The sequence below is a fragment of the Crocodylus porosus genome, unplaced genomic scaffold (assembly GCF_001723895.1).
Source record: "Crocodylus porosus isolate Cpor-Errol unplaced genomic scaffold, CroPor_comp1, whole genome shotgun sequence".
Classification (NCBI taxonomy): domain Eukaryota; kingdom Metazoa; phylum Chordata; order Crocodylia; family Crocodylidae; genus Crocodylus; species Crocodylus porosus.
The window spans coordinates 196,528,283-196,544,251 of NW_017728886.1; the positions used below are offsets into that span (position 1 = coordinate 196,528,283).

At 43.4% G+C, this 15,969-nt stretch overlaps 1 protein-coding gene across 5 annotated transcripts in view; it reads left to right on the forward strand.

The window, feature by feature from the left end:
* SPIDR (scaffolding protein involved in DNA repair) overlaps positions 1-15,969 on the forward strand; it is a 318,965-nt gene that overhangs the window by 94,054 nt on the left and 208,942 nt on the right. For all 5 annotated transcript variants that reach the window (XM_019547779.1, XM_019547809.1, XM_019547787.1 and 2 more), the window contains one exon: positions 7,829-7,929. In XM_019547779.1, coding sequence (XP_019403324.1) covers positions 7,829-7,929 — 101 coding nt within the window. The remainder of the gene's footprint in view (positions 1-7,828; positions 7,930-15,969) is intronic.

Genomic DNA, 15,969 nt, shown 5'->3' on the forward strand with positions numbered 1-15,969 from the left:
CCGGGACCTCAGCGCTTCTCCAACTATCCTCCTTAGCTCGTTGAAGTCTGCCCTCCTAAAATCTAGGGCTGCTGCCTTACTGCATGCCTTTGCCACCTTGCGCTGGATGGTGAATTCCAGCAGGCGATGATTGCTGTCGCCCAGGTGGTCGAGCACCCATTTTCTTGTACGTTGGCATTACAAATGCCCTGGCTTTGATTAAACTTTTAAGTGGAATGCTTCAAAAAGTTCCTGTCACTACTGAGTTAGGACTTGGCTTTCTGCTTCGTAACTCCGAGCCTTCCTTGCGTAGGGTGACCATATGTCCCATTTTGACTGGGGCAGTCCCAGATTTCAGAGACTGGTCTGGCTAGCTACATCTGGGAAAATAGATCTGGAAGACCAGGTAGCCCTCTTGTCCTGTGCCCTCTACCCCCGCCTTCAGCTTCTTCCCCCTGCAGCCTCTTCCCTCCTTTCTGCCAGACCCTGCTCTCCCTGAACACATGGAAGAAAGGAGCAGATTTGAAAACAATGACCTTGAAATAAACATAGCTGTAGTAATTTGCATCTAGCACCCATTAATTTAACTAATCCAGAACTGATGCATTTTACCTTTTTGGAAACTGCTGCAAATTTTAGCATAGATACTCTATAAACTTTTAAGCGGTCATTTTATACTTATGTATAGTGCACACTATGCATGCTACTAATCCAATGCCAAAAGGTTTGTGATTTACCATATAGTTCATTGGTAGGGACCTACTGAATTCATGGTGGAAGTAGGGTGTGCTGTGGCTCCTTTAATCTTGCAGATTTCCCCATGCCTCGGCCTCCTCCCACTGATTGGTAGAGGGGCCCTGCTTGCAGCTCGCTCCTCATCAGCGAGGAGGTGAAAACTGCAGTTTTAAGTATGGTGCCATTTTTCCCTCCTCCTGCTGAGGGGCCCCAGACGGCCCTGTTGTTTGCCGCTGACTGGCGGTAAGGCAGAAAGGGTGCCATGTGTAAAACCATAGTTTTAGTTTCCCTGCTGATCGGGGGGAGAGACAGGGCACTTTGCTAAACAGCAGCAGGGGGCGGGAAGGCAGGCAAGGGGCTAGATGCACACGGGACATGGTGATGTTTGGCAGACATTTAAGGCTGGTGAAGAAACGGAAACAATTGAAAATGGGAAAGAAAAGCACAGCTCAGCTGTGGGAGTGAAGAGAAAGTTGAAATGTATGTAACGTTGTAGCTCAGCCTGACCTGAATATCTACAAGAGCAAGATTACAATGCAGAGTACAAACCTAAAGATATATGGACTTATACACTTCACCCTCACACACAGTAACTTCAATTTCAATAACCACCACTTCCTCCAGACCACAAGCTCAGCCATGGGTACCAAAATGGCCCCACGATATGCCAACCTTTTCATGGCCCACCTGGAAGAAGAATTCCTGAAGAACTGGACCATCCAAACCATGTCATACCTCAGATATATAGATGACACCTTCATCATTTGGAAAACTTGCAGTCTCTGATTTCCATCACAAATACAATAATCCTTACCCATACATGAGACCTGTCTTGAATGCTCCAACACCAACATTTCCTTTTTAGACACTATGATCAATATCCAGAATGGTAGATATACAAACCCCCATATACAAAATACCTACAGACCAACATACATAGCTACACAAAACCAGCAATCACCCTGAACACACCAAGAAAGCGGTAATATACAGCCAAGCCCTCCAATACAACTGAAATTACACTGAGGAGAATACCTGTCATAGTCACATCACAAATCTCAAAAGGGCTTCCACCCAACAAGGACACTCCTCCAGAGAGAGATTGGACTTTTGAAAGAGCCACCCAGATACCACATGAAGAATTGCTGCCTTACAAAAAGAAAATCCCCACAAATCACACACCATTAGTTACAACATACCATCCTTCCCTGGAACCTATATGGAAAATCATCAAGCAATTGCCACCTGTACTAGAAGAAGACCCAACTCTTTAAGAGATCTTTCCAGAACCACCTATCCCAGCCTTTAAACAAGCACCGAACCTCACCAACCTCATCTCCAGAAGCAAAATTCCTATGGACCAAAGCACACTGAATGGATCCGACCATGCTGGGACAAAAAATGTAAAACTTGCCAACACATCTCCACCGCCCCTACAATAACTACACCCCACAACAGAACCATCAGCATTCCTGGGTCTTACACCATACCTCCAGAAATGTAATATATCTAATCCAGTATACTAAATGTCCTGTTGGGAAGTATGTAGTAGAAACCAAACAACAACTGTGTACCAGAATGAACAGACACTGGAAATCTATCAAAGACAAAAATACCTCTTTACCTGTGGATGCAGACTTCTCATAAGACAACCACTCTCTCTCTCTAGTCTCTCAGTTCTAATCCTCAAAGGGAATTTACAAAACACCTTTTGAAGACAAGCCTACAAACTTCACTTCATAAATCTATTAGTTACAAAAAAAAAAATCACAGACTAAATATAGACGTTGGATTTTTTTTTTTTAAAGGAAAACTTTTCGTGTTCCAGGTCAAATCAGCCCAATCAATTCCAAATTCTTGAGTCATTCAAGAACTATATGTGACCCTGCAAACATCCTCCATACCTACCTGGGGCTTCAGATGCTTCCAAATCCTTTGGTGGGCATCCTACATGCAGGCCCACGCTAGGAAGGAGTCTCTCATTTCCATAAAGTTGACATACAGCCAACATCTTCCCACTGGAAATGAAAGTGGGAGGTTAACTATGCATTACCTCAGTCATGGTACTACCCCCTGCCAAGAAAGTGGTTTTCCCTTGCAACTAGGAAAACCACCTTAATGGTCATAATATTTCCTGTGATTTATGGCACATTATAACCTGCCTGCCATCTGATAACTCCAGCTAACCTGTAGGTTATCAGCTTCTCCTCCTTCCCCAACTACCTGTTTGCATTTTCACAGGCCTGCATTTTGCATATTGGCTTCAAGTCTACCCAGCACACACAACACCTGCAGACTCTCCCTGTGCCTGAAGAAGGGCTTTTTGTGCCCCCAAAGCTTTCAGAGAACAATTTTTCCAACTATTTAGTTGGTCTAATAAAAGATATCGCATCTACGCAAAGAACCTTGTCTGCCTAATACAACTTAAAAGTTTTCTGAGAAGTCGCACAGTGTTCACTACAATCTAAATTTAGATGATGGTACTACACTGGAATCTTGTACCATCTCTGCTGATTTGCAGTCTCAGTGCCTGGGATCACACTGGAGCCAGTATAAGGTTCCAGTACCATGCGGGCATTGTGAGTGAGACAAGCACCTACCCCGGTGCCACATGGGAGCTACTTCAGGGTGCTAGGAGCAACACCAGCACAGCACAGGAGCCTGTTCCAGCCTTTGCACTGTATGCAGCTTTGACCTGGCTTTTGTGCAGTGCAGGGGCAGGGACCAGTTCCCAAGCTGTGCCAGTGTCACTCCCAGTCCCTGCACTGCACTGGTGGGTGTAGTGGCAGCCTGACAAAGCTGCTGAGCTTCCAGCCTCCTTACCACACTGGAGCCTTGGAGTGCTCAGACACTAGTGCTGTGAGTGCAGTTAGCACCTTTTGAATTGCAAAGTGTAACATATCCTATGACTGCTCATTAAGCACAGAAGAATTCATAAACTACACTCTTAAAGCAGCAACAGGAAAGAATAATTAAAAATAATAAAATAATTAAAAATAAAGTCTAGCCTCTCTCTAAACATTGAAATAGCTGGTTTCTCTGCTGATGCCAATATCAACTCTGCACTTAATTCTTAGAATGGAATTAAAACTTAGAATAAATATCTTTTCCTTGGTGACCTCTCATTTGTCTTGTCAATATATTGCTTATGCTATATATTTAATATGTTATTAAATAATAATAATATTGTGTGTGTGTGTATATACACACTATATATTTATGCCTATTGAATATATACAACAAATAATATACATGTTATGATATAATATATTCACTAGTATTCTTAACAATGTATTGTGCATACAGTGTTTATATATTGGTTTTGTAAAATCTGTTATAATATGTGTAAGAAGTTTATGGAAACTTTTAAAAAGCTTTATGAGTTTGGACTAAAAAGTAGAAAATTTATGTCTTGGGTTTTTTAAGCAAACCATAAACTCCTGATTACAGTGTTTTAGTGTATTTTCCAATTTTGAAGTACATCAAACAGACATTGGAAAAACTGTTTCTAAGGAGAATCTGAGAATTGCTCAAAAATATGATCTAGGGTATGTTTTTATTCTGAAGCCAAGCAAATTCTAAAAATATATTTTTTATTTTCATGGTATGATATGAAATGGCAATATAGGCAGTCCTCAACTTGCATTTTGAATTACAGTATTTTGTACTTAAAGCGTTTATAAATTTCAACTTTATAATGTCAGTTTCGACTTTAAAATGCTTGATCTGATGCGATGCCATGCTAGCGAACAAATTTGCTGTGTCGCTCATTTCCCTGGAGAACATCTGTATAAACTTCCTTGGACGCTTTCTTTAAGAAAGCAGACAAGACTCCAGAAGAACCTGTAGCCAAGACTCCTGAGAAGAATCCAGCCAAGAGCCCTTCAAAAAGTCCAGCAAAGTCACCTCAAAGAAGTCCTTCCAAATCAATGTGATTGCTATTTACAGTATAAATACATTAATGTAGCTATATTACTCATCTATAATTGACCGAGTACAAAATTCTGGGGTATTTTTGGTGAAAACAGGGTCTTGGTTGAGGAACCAATCCCCCATTTATAACATTGTTTCTTATGAGAAAATTGGTTCTGAGTTCCAATGTTTCGACTTAAGACACAGTTTTCAGGAACCAATTGTGTTGTAAGTCTGAGGACTAATTATTTATTCTTAAAGGATGGAAATGAATGAATAGTAGCTTCATGAAGGGTTGCTAGAGAAAAGGAATATGAAGTTGCAGTCTTCATGAACCCTGACTTAACCCAGAAATGTTTAATGATGGTATGTTTGACAGAGAGAGAGAAATACTCATTCCTATCCTTTCTGGGCATATCAGACCTAAAACACAAAACAGTGTTATATTTCTGCCATGTGAAATAACCCGTGTGGCTCTGTTTCCAGGCTTGCATGATACAAAGTTTGTGTGGAGGCTGACAGTACTTCTCATGGGTGAGATTATGAATGGATCTACAGAATGACAAAATTACTGGTAAACTGTATGCAGTACAATTAATCTGTGTGGGGAAGGAAGAGGAGACTGGGAGGTTCTTGTCTGTAGGCATGACCCTTCTGTATAGGGACATTTTGTAAGAGGATAGCCTCTTAGTATTGGCTAAACAGGCAAAGTGTTTTATTTGTGTGATAAGAATTCTACCTATGGTAAGGGAAGAGAGGTGCTAGTATAGGTATATTTTATTGTACAGTCACCTTTCATCAGAAACCCAAGCCTTTTTGCAACTAGTTATTTTATGCATTACCATACCCAACCAAATTGCCATAATAGTATGCTGCTAAGAAACCCTGTCTATGCAGAAATTAAAAAACAAATTTAACTAATTTACTTTTAAAAGTACAGGTTCTAAAGCAGTTTAAACCAATTTGTGTGTCTAAGGAGAAAGTGTCTTGAACATCATTAAAGGAATATGTTCAAGCCTAGGCAGACAGAAAAGTCTGGTGAACAATAGTTGGCTGTGGTCTTGCTGACCTGGCTTATTTGCAACTAAGTCTAAAGCATGTTTAAACTTGATTTTTATGCTCAATTGTGAGTCCCATGGGAGCCCTATGATGATATTTTTCAAATGCTGGTTGTTTTTTTTAATTCTTCCCAAACATCAGTTTCATAGTGCACTGAGAAATGGATCAGTAATTTTTTGTTGTTGTTCTGAAGATACTAGCCTTTACTTTCCCACATAAGTGGTATAGCAAGGGCTGCAGCAGTGAAAGTTTTTTTTTTTCAGTACTGATTTACCAGTGGTCTTTAACTATCAACCCCAAACCTTCATGTCATTTGGGTTTTCACTTTTCTTCCCTGCCTTGGTCTCTCTGCTGAGACTTTCACCAAATGGTACCTGATGGTTTCTCTTACAATGGTGATTTTGTGATTTGGATAGTTGTCTGCTGGGAGCTGCACTTAAACCACATTGACCACAAGATGAACATGAGCCTGCAATGCGATGCTGCGGCTAGTAAAGCGACCAAAAAGCTGGCTTGCATCCATAGATGCTTCTCAAGCAAATCCCGGGACGTCATTCTCCCCTTGTACTCGGCCTTGGTGAGGCCGCAGCTGGAGTACTGCTCGACAATTAAAAAAGGATGTGGAGAAGCTTGAGAGAGTCCGGAGGAGAGCCACACGCATGATCAGAGGTCAGGAAAACAGATCTTACAATGATAGGCTGAGAGACATGGGACTCTTTAGCCTGGAAAAGCGTAGGCTCAGGGGTGATCTGATGGCCACCTATAAGTTTATCAGGGGTGACCACCAGGATCTGGGGGAACATTTGTTCACCAGAGCGCCCCAAGGGATGACGAGGTCGAACGGTCACAAACTCCTGCAAGACCGTTTTAGGCTGGACATAAGGAAGAATTTCTTTACTGTCCGAGCCCCCAAGGTCTGGAACAGTCTGCCAGCGGAGGTGGTTCAAGCACCTACATTGAACACCTTCAAGAGTAAATTGGATGCTTATCTTGCTGGGATCCTATAACCCCAGCTGACTTCCTGCCCTTTGGCCAGGGGGCTGGACTCGATGATCTCCCGAGGTCCCTTCCAGCCCTGATGTCTATGAAATCTATGAAACCAACTGCTCATTTCATACAGGCTACTAAACAATGATAATATGAAAATTCCTTTTAGACATACCAAGTTGGGCCGTATTTTAACTGACTACTGGAACTACTTAATCTTCATAGTTTGCTATCAGTTTCTTAACCTCCAGTCCTCCCTAATTTCACATTTGCAACATTAGACCTACCAAGCAACTTAGGCTCCCTTACTTACGGAAAATAAATCTTTGTCTTTCTGCCTTGTGTGTGATATACAAATTAAGTACAAGTTTCATCTGAATGGCTAAGCTTATTTGAAGTGTGTTTTGCAAGTGGATTCTCATGTGAATAAATGTGAAAACACCCAAGTTAAAGGCGAAGAAAAAAATACTGAAGTTAGTTCCAAAACAACCCAAACTACACAATAGCTCACAGGCAATTTTGTACACGCTAGTTCTTTTTGTTCCTAAAGTGGAAAACTCATCTTCTGAATCCAAATCCAGGGTACTGGAATTACTTTGATATTATCGTAAGTGTGTGAACTTTAGATGCCATTCCTCTCCTCTTTACTTTGGGAATGCTGCATTAGTTTCAGTCTGGAGCGTTTTCAGACCACTGAAACTACAGCTTTTGAAATGAAACATAGGGCCAAATATGGATAAAAGAATATTTTTGCTCATTGCCAACAGATAGACAATTCTGAAAACTGCTGTACGCAGTGGTCAGAGAATGCTGAAAGTTATGGCTGAGGTGCATTTCAGCTATGTTGTTTGTCTTAAATTCAAATTTGTCCTATGATAGTATCTTTTAATAATAAAATGTAAGTGCAGAGAAAGGTTGGGAAGACTTAAACTCCTTGTGGGATAGGCAGGATTGAGAGACTTGAGACTTTGAATACCAAGATAATGAAAATTTGCATATTGTCCCTCAGTGTGAGCTATTCTGTAAAGTTTAGTTTTACAGTATGGATCTGTCTCTGAGGGACAGAGTGAATATTTCACCTGTCCTATGGTTTGTCACTTGGGAAAACTAGAATACTGATTCTTGGCTTAATTGAGCATTCCTTTATTCTCTACAGGGGAGGGCTAGCAGAAAGACTGAATCGACTGCAGAACAGAGAGAGGTCTGCCATTACCTTTTGGAGACATGAGTGTGTTTCAGATTATAAAAACCCTTCAGGTAAGAACCATATATGTAGGCTGGTTTTTATGAAAACACATATTTTTATTGCTGTCAAAACTGTTTATTAGCAGTATAGGTAGCAACTACCTCCATGTGTATAGTAACTATTTCCGGGCATATAACAATGTGATGAAAGGTTATATTCTCTATACAAGTGACTGAAGGTGTACCCACTTATGGACTGTGGTGCAAGTGGTTCATCTATGAACTGTGGAAGTTCTTGCACCTCTTGTCTGGCTAATTAGATCTATATACTGCATCTATCACTGACGTGTTTCAGAGCAAATGGTAAAGAATTTGTCTTAAATGGTCATCTGAACATAGTCTCACAATCTTAAATGAATTTTATCCTCTCAAACCTCCATGGGATGTAGGAAATTCAAGAGGCAATTCTACTTGCTCGTTATAGGCCAATATAATAAAGATTACCAATAGATTTTTTTTAGTGAAGTTTAAATTAGCTTTACCCAAGTCAGACTCTACTTTGAATCAAGCATGATTGCTTTAGGTTCACCTTGTCAGTCTATGACAGCAAATCTTTGTGAGGACAGAACTTGTCTGCAAAGACTAAAGCAATGGGAACTGCAGACAAAATGGGGAGGGTAAAATATTCAGAAATAATCAGAGGGGCAGTAGCACTACTGGATAAATTGATAGGTTATATGCAGATGTATTGTATTGATATCAGGGGATATTGATGTAAGTTGCTAAAATACAGCTGTTAAATCTACACCAGGGGCCAGCAACCTTTAATAAACTGCAGGCCAGAACAACCCAGCTCTGCTTTGACACAGACAGGGGGCTATGCCTGCACCCACGCTGAGGCCAGGAAGCTCGGATCTGCTTCCCCCACAGTTCCCCAGCTAGGGCAAAGGCACAGCTTCCAGCCAGTGGGGAGCTACATAGGGCCAGCCACCTGTAAGCTGCATCCTTGTTGACACTGCCTCTCTTTGACCCTCCCCACCAGTGCTCATTTCCCCACTGGCTAGAAGCTGTGTTTGTACCACAGCTAGGGAGGAGGGAACTGGGGGAAGTGGCAGCAGTGAGGGTGCAGCTTCTGGCCACCTGTCCCTGCTGCAGGTCCTTGATGCCTGGACCTGGCATGGGCACAGGTACCGGAAAACCATCTGGCTCTGCAGGCCAGATCCAGTGATTCCGTGAACCAGATCTGGCCCAGGGGCCTTATGTTGCTGAGCCCTGATCTGTGTGATCCTGTAGAGATACAAGCATAGTAAAATTACTCCATAGTAAAACTACTCCAGCTTTAATCCTTCTTCACTCAGGGTCAAAGTGGAGGGGATTTAGCTAACTTGCCAGTCATCACCACACTCCCTGCTGCAACAGCTCACCAAACCCAGAGTCCGTGCACCCTGTGGCTCCTCACCACTGCTGCTACCAACTCCCAGTCACAGCTGAGTGCATGGCCCCAATGTGCCTCAGCCAGAACAGACTAGCTCCAGACTAGCTGAGGCCCACATGCATAGCCCCAACCCTGGCCCCAGCCTACCCTGCACCTGCTTTAGACTAGCCCACCCATAATAGGCAGCGATGGCGGCCAGGCAGAAGCTGCTGCTGGGCTTAAGGGAAAAGCAGCCACCTCCCTCTCACTGCTGCCAGGCCCTTCTTGCTGCGGCTGTCCAAAGCCCTTGCCCAGGTTGCCCTGCAGCTCCTCTCCACTGCCACTGCTAACCTGCTACGTGACCCAGAGGCAGCATTGGTAGCAGTGGTCTTGGTGGTGGAAAAGAGCCACAGGGCAGCCCAGGCATGTGCTCTGGGTGGCTGCAGCAAGAGGGTCCTGGAGGCATTGAGAGGGAAGTGGCCACTTTTCCCCTGCTCCCAGTAGCAGCTTCTGCCCAGCTGCTGCTGCTCATCATGGGCGTGTGGTTCTGGAGTGGGTGCAGGATCAGCCAGGCCCAGACCGGGGCTGTGTGCATGGGTTCCTGCCAATCTCCATGCGGCTGGGGAGGAGCCGCCACCACCACCTGGGCTGCTTAGAAATGGAGTCCAGCTGCAGAGCCACCCCAGCCCTGCTGCATACCCAGTGGTGCCTGGGCCAGGCAGGACTGAGGGACCTGCTGTGGGCTGGACTCAGTCACTCCATGGGCCAGATCCAGCCCGCAGGTCATATTTTACCCACCCCTGGCCTACAGAATCTTATAGATTTAACAGTTGCAATATAACTGATGCATACCCCTGAGCAGCAGCTTCCAACTGTTCCCCACCACTTTTTTAAAAGCAGCTAAAACATATATTGGTCCATACCCACCAGAAGGAAATCTTTTATCCTGACTCCTGTATATTTCATTTTAAATTACATCCATGACTCCTGTAGTGAACAAACAACTGTTTTTTGACTATGTCTTAACTTGTGTTTACTCTCTGGAAAGGCATTCAGGCTTGGTTTGAAGGCCCTTGGTAAGCCCTTCTAGTGAGGGGTTGGCAACCTATGGCCCATGGCCTCTATCTGGCCCACAGCAGCTCATGGAATTGGTAGCGTCTTCCAGCTGTTGCAGGAATGGAGGTGTTCTCTGGGTCCTCTTGCCTGTCGTGTTCAGTTTATTCTCCCTGTTGTAGCAGAGGCAAGCAGCATCCCCAAGGTCTTAGCACTTGCCTTTTTCTCTCTATTGCTTTTGCAGGATCTGCTGATCATGAGAGAGGTGTGAAGTGTGGCCCATGGAGGGAGGGTGCATGGTTGCAAGCTGTGGTCCTCAGTTGCAAAAGGTTGTCAACCCCTGTTCAGGGGTTATAACAACCCTTGTTGTTAAAATGCTGTGCCTTATTTCTAATTTGAAATTTGTCTGGCTTTGGTCTCCAAGCATTGCTGCTTCTTATACCTTGCTGCGCTGGATTGAACTCCCTAATACATAGAATAATAAAACCCAGCTACTTCACAGAGTTTTATGTTCCTTAGTCCCTACAAAGATGAGGGTTTTTTGGTTTGTTTGTTTTTTTAATAACTGGGGGCATATAAACCTGTAGAAAGCAGGTGTGGGGCTGCAGAAGAGCTCCAGTTTTTTGCTGTGACTTTTATTTCAAAGGGTGTCAGTCTTCCAGTTAGCTGGCTGGAACCATGGATGAGCTTCAGATGAGTGGAGAAATGGCACACTTTGAAGTGGAACTGCAATGAAAAGCTGAGTGGCTTGTCCTTTAGCAGTCTACTGCAGATTAAGCAGGTTGCAAACTTCCAAGATACAAAGGGTCCAGTTCTACTGTGTTTTCTGCCTTTAAGATACTTATACATCTGTAATTGGCATCCCTCATTTTTCTTCAATTTTTCAACATCATTTTTCAAATGTGGACACCAGAAATATATGCAGTTTTCCAGTTTGGTGCACACTAGTTAGTACCTTATATAGAGAGAAAATTATTTTTTCTCCTTGCTTGTGTATACCTCAAAGGTCTGCATAAACCTTTTATTGCCAGTGCCCAGCTGGAAGCCAGCACTGAGTTGTTTGTTCACTATGATCCCTAAATATTTTTGCAGTGACTGCTTATGAAGATGCAACCCCTTGTTCTTTAGGCTAGGCCTGAATTTTGTTTTGCTAGATATCAGCAAATGCATAGTGTCATATTGAAGTACATTTTCTTTCAGAAGATCAGCTTACCATTCTGTATGTCTGTCCTTTTCTACTAACTGTTTATTGTTCTGCCGGTCCTTATTCTCTGGAATCTTTCCAGATCTTTAATGAAAGTGTTGAAGGGTTAGGTTTTATTTTAATCATTCATTAATGATTTTTCAGTAACAGTAAGTTTTTGAGATCAGTCAGCCAGTCAGTCTGTTCTTATGTTTGCTAATTTTCTATTGGCCTGCCAGGCAGTAACTACAGAAATTAGCATGTCAGTTCAACAGAGTCACCTTTAATAGCTAAATATTATCAAAGAATGAATCAGGCTTTTTTGGCAAAAGCTATTCTTACTGATTTGTCTACTGAGGTTTATTTTCTCTGTTTTGCCCTGATAATATTTTTTTAAATGAAACTACTTCCAAGATTGTTTCTGAGTCTGAAGCATTTTTTGCTTCTGCTTCTGTTGCTGAAGACAGATACACAAGACACAGATAAACTCAAAGATCAATGTGAGGGGACTGGAGCTACTTAACTGTTGAAGATATGTCAAGTCAGCTTCAGTGATCCATATTGTATATTTTGATAGACCAGAACTTTGGTGATAAGGAAAGAGGGAAGAATTTCCATTGAACGTAAGCTTAAGCCCTGGTTTGTTTTGTGATTTACAGAAAATGTTTCCACAAGGGGTTGGCAGTTTCTGAAGGCATTTCATGTTGCAGAAACTAAAGCTTTTTCTTTGGCCCCTGGCAGACATTCAAGCAATGACATGATTGGGATTGGAAGAATCTTTTGCTACTTCCCAACCATTGTGCCTCCTGCCATACTATACTGCAACAGGGCACCCGCTACAGTGCCTGTTACTGGGGGGAAAAGGAGACTTGCTACCCAGAGTAGAGAGAAGAAAACTTACCTGCAGTTGGACCATGACGAGAAAGGCGGGACAACACAGAGCATTGGGAACCCAGGTGTTCCTAATGAAGTTTTGCCAGGCTGTGGTGGAGCCGCACTTAGGTGTGGGGCCAGTGCAGATTGGCTCCTGGGGGAGGAGCTGGAAGGTAAAAGGGGCATGGGGAGAGAGGACTGAGTGACCCAGGGGCCAGCAGGTGAAATCAGGACTGCAACAAACAGCAAAACCAGGACCAGAGCACTGACTAGCCAGACTCTGGAGATGCAGATACTCACCAGGGATCAAGGAATGGTGATGTCTGAGGGGAGGAAGTGAGTGAGCGCTGAACCAGGGAAAGGTTTTGCTTGCAGAAAGCAAGGCATGAAAAGCCAGACTGAGGAGTTGTGGGGAAGAAGATAAATTCTACACCCTTACTCATCCCCCACCCAGAGGGAACCCAGGGAAGAGATACTCCGTACAGGACTGTGATTCTGTGGATGTATGGCTAAGCAGGGAGAGACATATGGAGGCTAGGACCCTGAGGAGACAAGGGTCAGCCATTAGGAGTTGGCTACCAGTTGGTTGCATCTTAGCATTCACAGAGCAGGACACCGAGACTAGACCAGATAGCAATTATAGCACCAAGGGTACCAGCATGTCTTCTACACATACCATAAAATTCCACCAATCCCAATCATGCCACTGCTAATCTGCCCCCAGCATAATTCTGCAGATCAGGCTTGAGGTGGCTCTGTACCAGACCCAGGGCTGTCTACAGCCCTCTGCATGTTTGAGACCTAGAGCTGTCAGGGTGGGGTCTGGCACTCAGCTGATTGTCAGACCCAACCACAACAGTCTTGCATCCATTTTGAGGGCTGTCAGGGTCAGGTCTGACAATCAACTGGTTGTTGGCTTAGCCTTGGAACAGCTCAGCTGCACATGTCACTTTTAGATGTCCTGGGGCACCAGGACCCTGGGAGATAGGAAAGGCTGCCTGTCTAAGGGGTTTCCAGGTTCCCAGTGATGGGAGCCTCTCAGCTCCCCACACCAGGGACCCTTGCAACCCGGTCTTCTGGTAACCAGCTTTTGACATTAGGACCAAAGCTGCCCTGGTCTTGATGCTAACCCCCATGTCCATGCTGATGCTGCCAGCTAATTGTAGCCATACAGATGAGCCACAAAGAAGTTGTACATTTTTTGTGGAATAACTTTGTGGTTGGTTTGCCACTTTAGGGTGGGGTTACGTGGTGCTACAAATTGGCTGAAAATGTAGCAGTGTTACTATTTATGGTGCAATTAACACATTAATCACAACATAACTTTAATGTATGTTAGGGGCCTTTGTTTTTTGTTCTTGAAGAAGCGCCTTTCTTTTTTGTCCCCCTGACCTCTTTCTGTTGCTGCATTAAATGGCATATTACCACTGTGGTTTGGCTGCCTCTGTTGTTGAGCTGAGTCATTGCTTCAGAAAACAGTGCCTCCTTGCAACCTGTATTTATTGAATTTTTTTTTTCATACAGTATATTATTCAGGAGGGATACTCATGAAGTGTCATGCTTTTTTCTGAATCATTCTGTAGCAGTCTGGAAAGTTAGTGAGTTTGCTGGGCTATGGAGCAACAGAGGGTATTCCTTAGTCTGTGGAGAGGGGTTTTTCCATTTTGACCATTGTGGAGTGCTGTAGTAGACACTCCAAAGTTGCTCCTTCCTGGAGCAGATAGCAGTTGTGCCAGGTCGACATAAATGGCAGTGGTTAAAGGAGAGGAGTGGGTAGACGAAGGGTTAGTTTGACCCCCGAATTCCCAATCATTGTGAGGAAGTGAGGGTCAGTTGGGAAAGAATTTGGAAGTGTATATAGAGCTTTATTGGGCTCTTAGAAATCACTGAAAAGTAAGGCTGGAAGGGACCTCAGGAAGTAATAAGCTGATAGAGAATAGGTTTAGGTTAGAGATCAGGAGGCAGTGTTTTACAGTTAGGGTGGCCAGAATCTGGAACCAACTTCCTAGGGAAGTGGTCCTCACCTCTGCCTTGGGTAAATTAAACAAGAGGTTAGATGATCACCTGTTTGGGGTCTTGTGAACCCAGCATTCATTCCTGCCTGTGGCAGGGGGTCAGGCTAGATGATCTTTTCAGGTCCCTTGTGACCTTAGCTAGGTACTTTGAAACCCCCTGCTGTAAACAAAGGGTCCTCAACATTTTGTAATGAGAAAGCTGCTTTGATAGAGCCCAGATCCTTGAGTGTCAGATGCTTCCAACCCAATCTGCGTCACAGCTGCAGTCACTGCTCTCTCCCCCCACCGGCACCCACAATACCACCACTGCCAGTTTTTACTGCTGCCTGGCTCCTGTGCCAGTGAAGCCCTCCACTGCCAAAATGTTGCAGAAACCTCCTGGGTCTGAGGGGCAGATAAAATTGTTCCACTGGTTGGATCCATCCCACAGATCATTAGGCTACTGACCCTCATCTAAGCCACTCTAGAGAGAGGTTTTCCATCCTACTCCAAAACATTTCCAAGGGTGAAGATTCTACAACCTTTGAGGAGCCTGTTCCAGTGGTTAATTATCCCCACAGTGAGGAAGTTCTTCATACTATCCATCATTATGCCTTGTCCTTTCCCCTGAAGCCACAGATAATACTCTATTAACACCCTCTTTATAACTGTCCTCAAATCCTTCCTCATTCTTCTGTTTACCAGACTAAATAATCCCAGTTCTTTCAACCTTTCCTTAAAAGTCAGATTTCCTAGATCTGTAGCCATTTTTGTTTTTCTGCACTGGACTCTTTCTAGTTTGTTCACTTCTTCCTTGAAGTGCTTTACTCAAAACTGGACAGAGTACTCCAAGAGAGGTCTCACCAGTGCTGAACAGAGCAGAAGAACCACTTCCTTTGACTTGCAAGCTATACTCCTATCTTTCATTCTGGTAGTGTTGGAGTGATGTTATAACTATGGTAGTCCAGGAGATACGCAAGAGTCAAGGATTTTTGTGGGTGATATCTTTTGTTGAACCAACTGCATGATGGGATAGACTTAGATAAGGTGTTAGAAACAATGCATCCTTCTTCAGGTCTGAGCTCATTTGGGGAAGGACAGTCATCACCCTTAGCACTATAGTGCAAGGCATTTTCTTATGATCATGGCTTTGTATTATATAGCAAATTAACTATCTTTTTGCAAATGGCTATGTGTACAGCATGGTTTTGGTTATGTGAAATAGATAATCCCAAGAATCTGCAAACAGGAAGGTGAAGGGGGCTAGGAAAACATTTACATACTTTCCCTTGCTTTCCATTCGGTTCTGTAACTTCTAAACAGAAATTTACTAGGGACAGGGGGAGTTTCTGGCAGCCAGACTTTCTACAGACTAGTTTTGCTTGTTGCAGAGCCAACATCTGCAGCCTCTATGAAGCTTGTGTGTGGTAGAAGGCATAAACTATGTTGTATTGAATTGTGTTCTAAAGAATAAGCTCTTTGTAGTAGGGAAGGTTTATTAGGGGCAAACTGAAGAGGAATGCTGTAGCTTTTAAAAATGAAAATTGTGAATATTATTTTCTGGAGGTAGTTTTATATTTAATTCTCCTGCCATC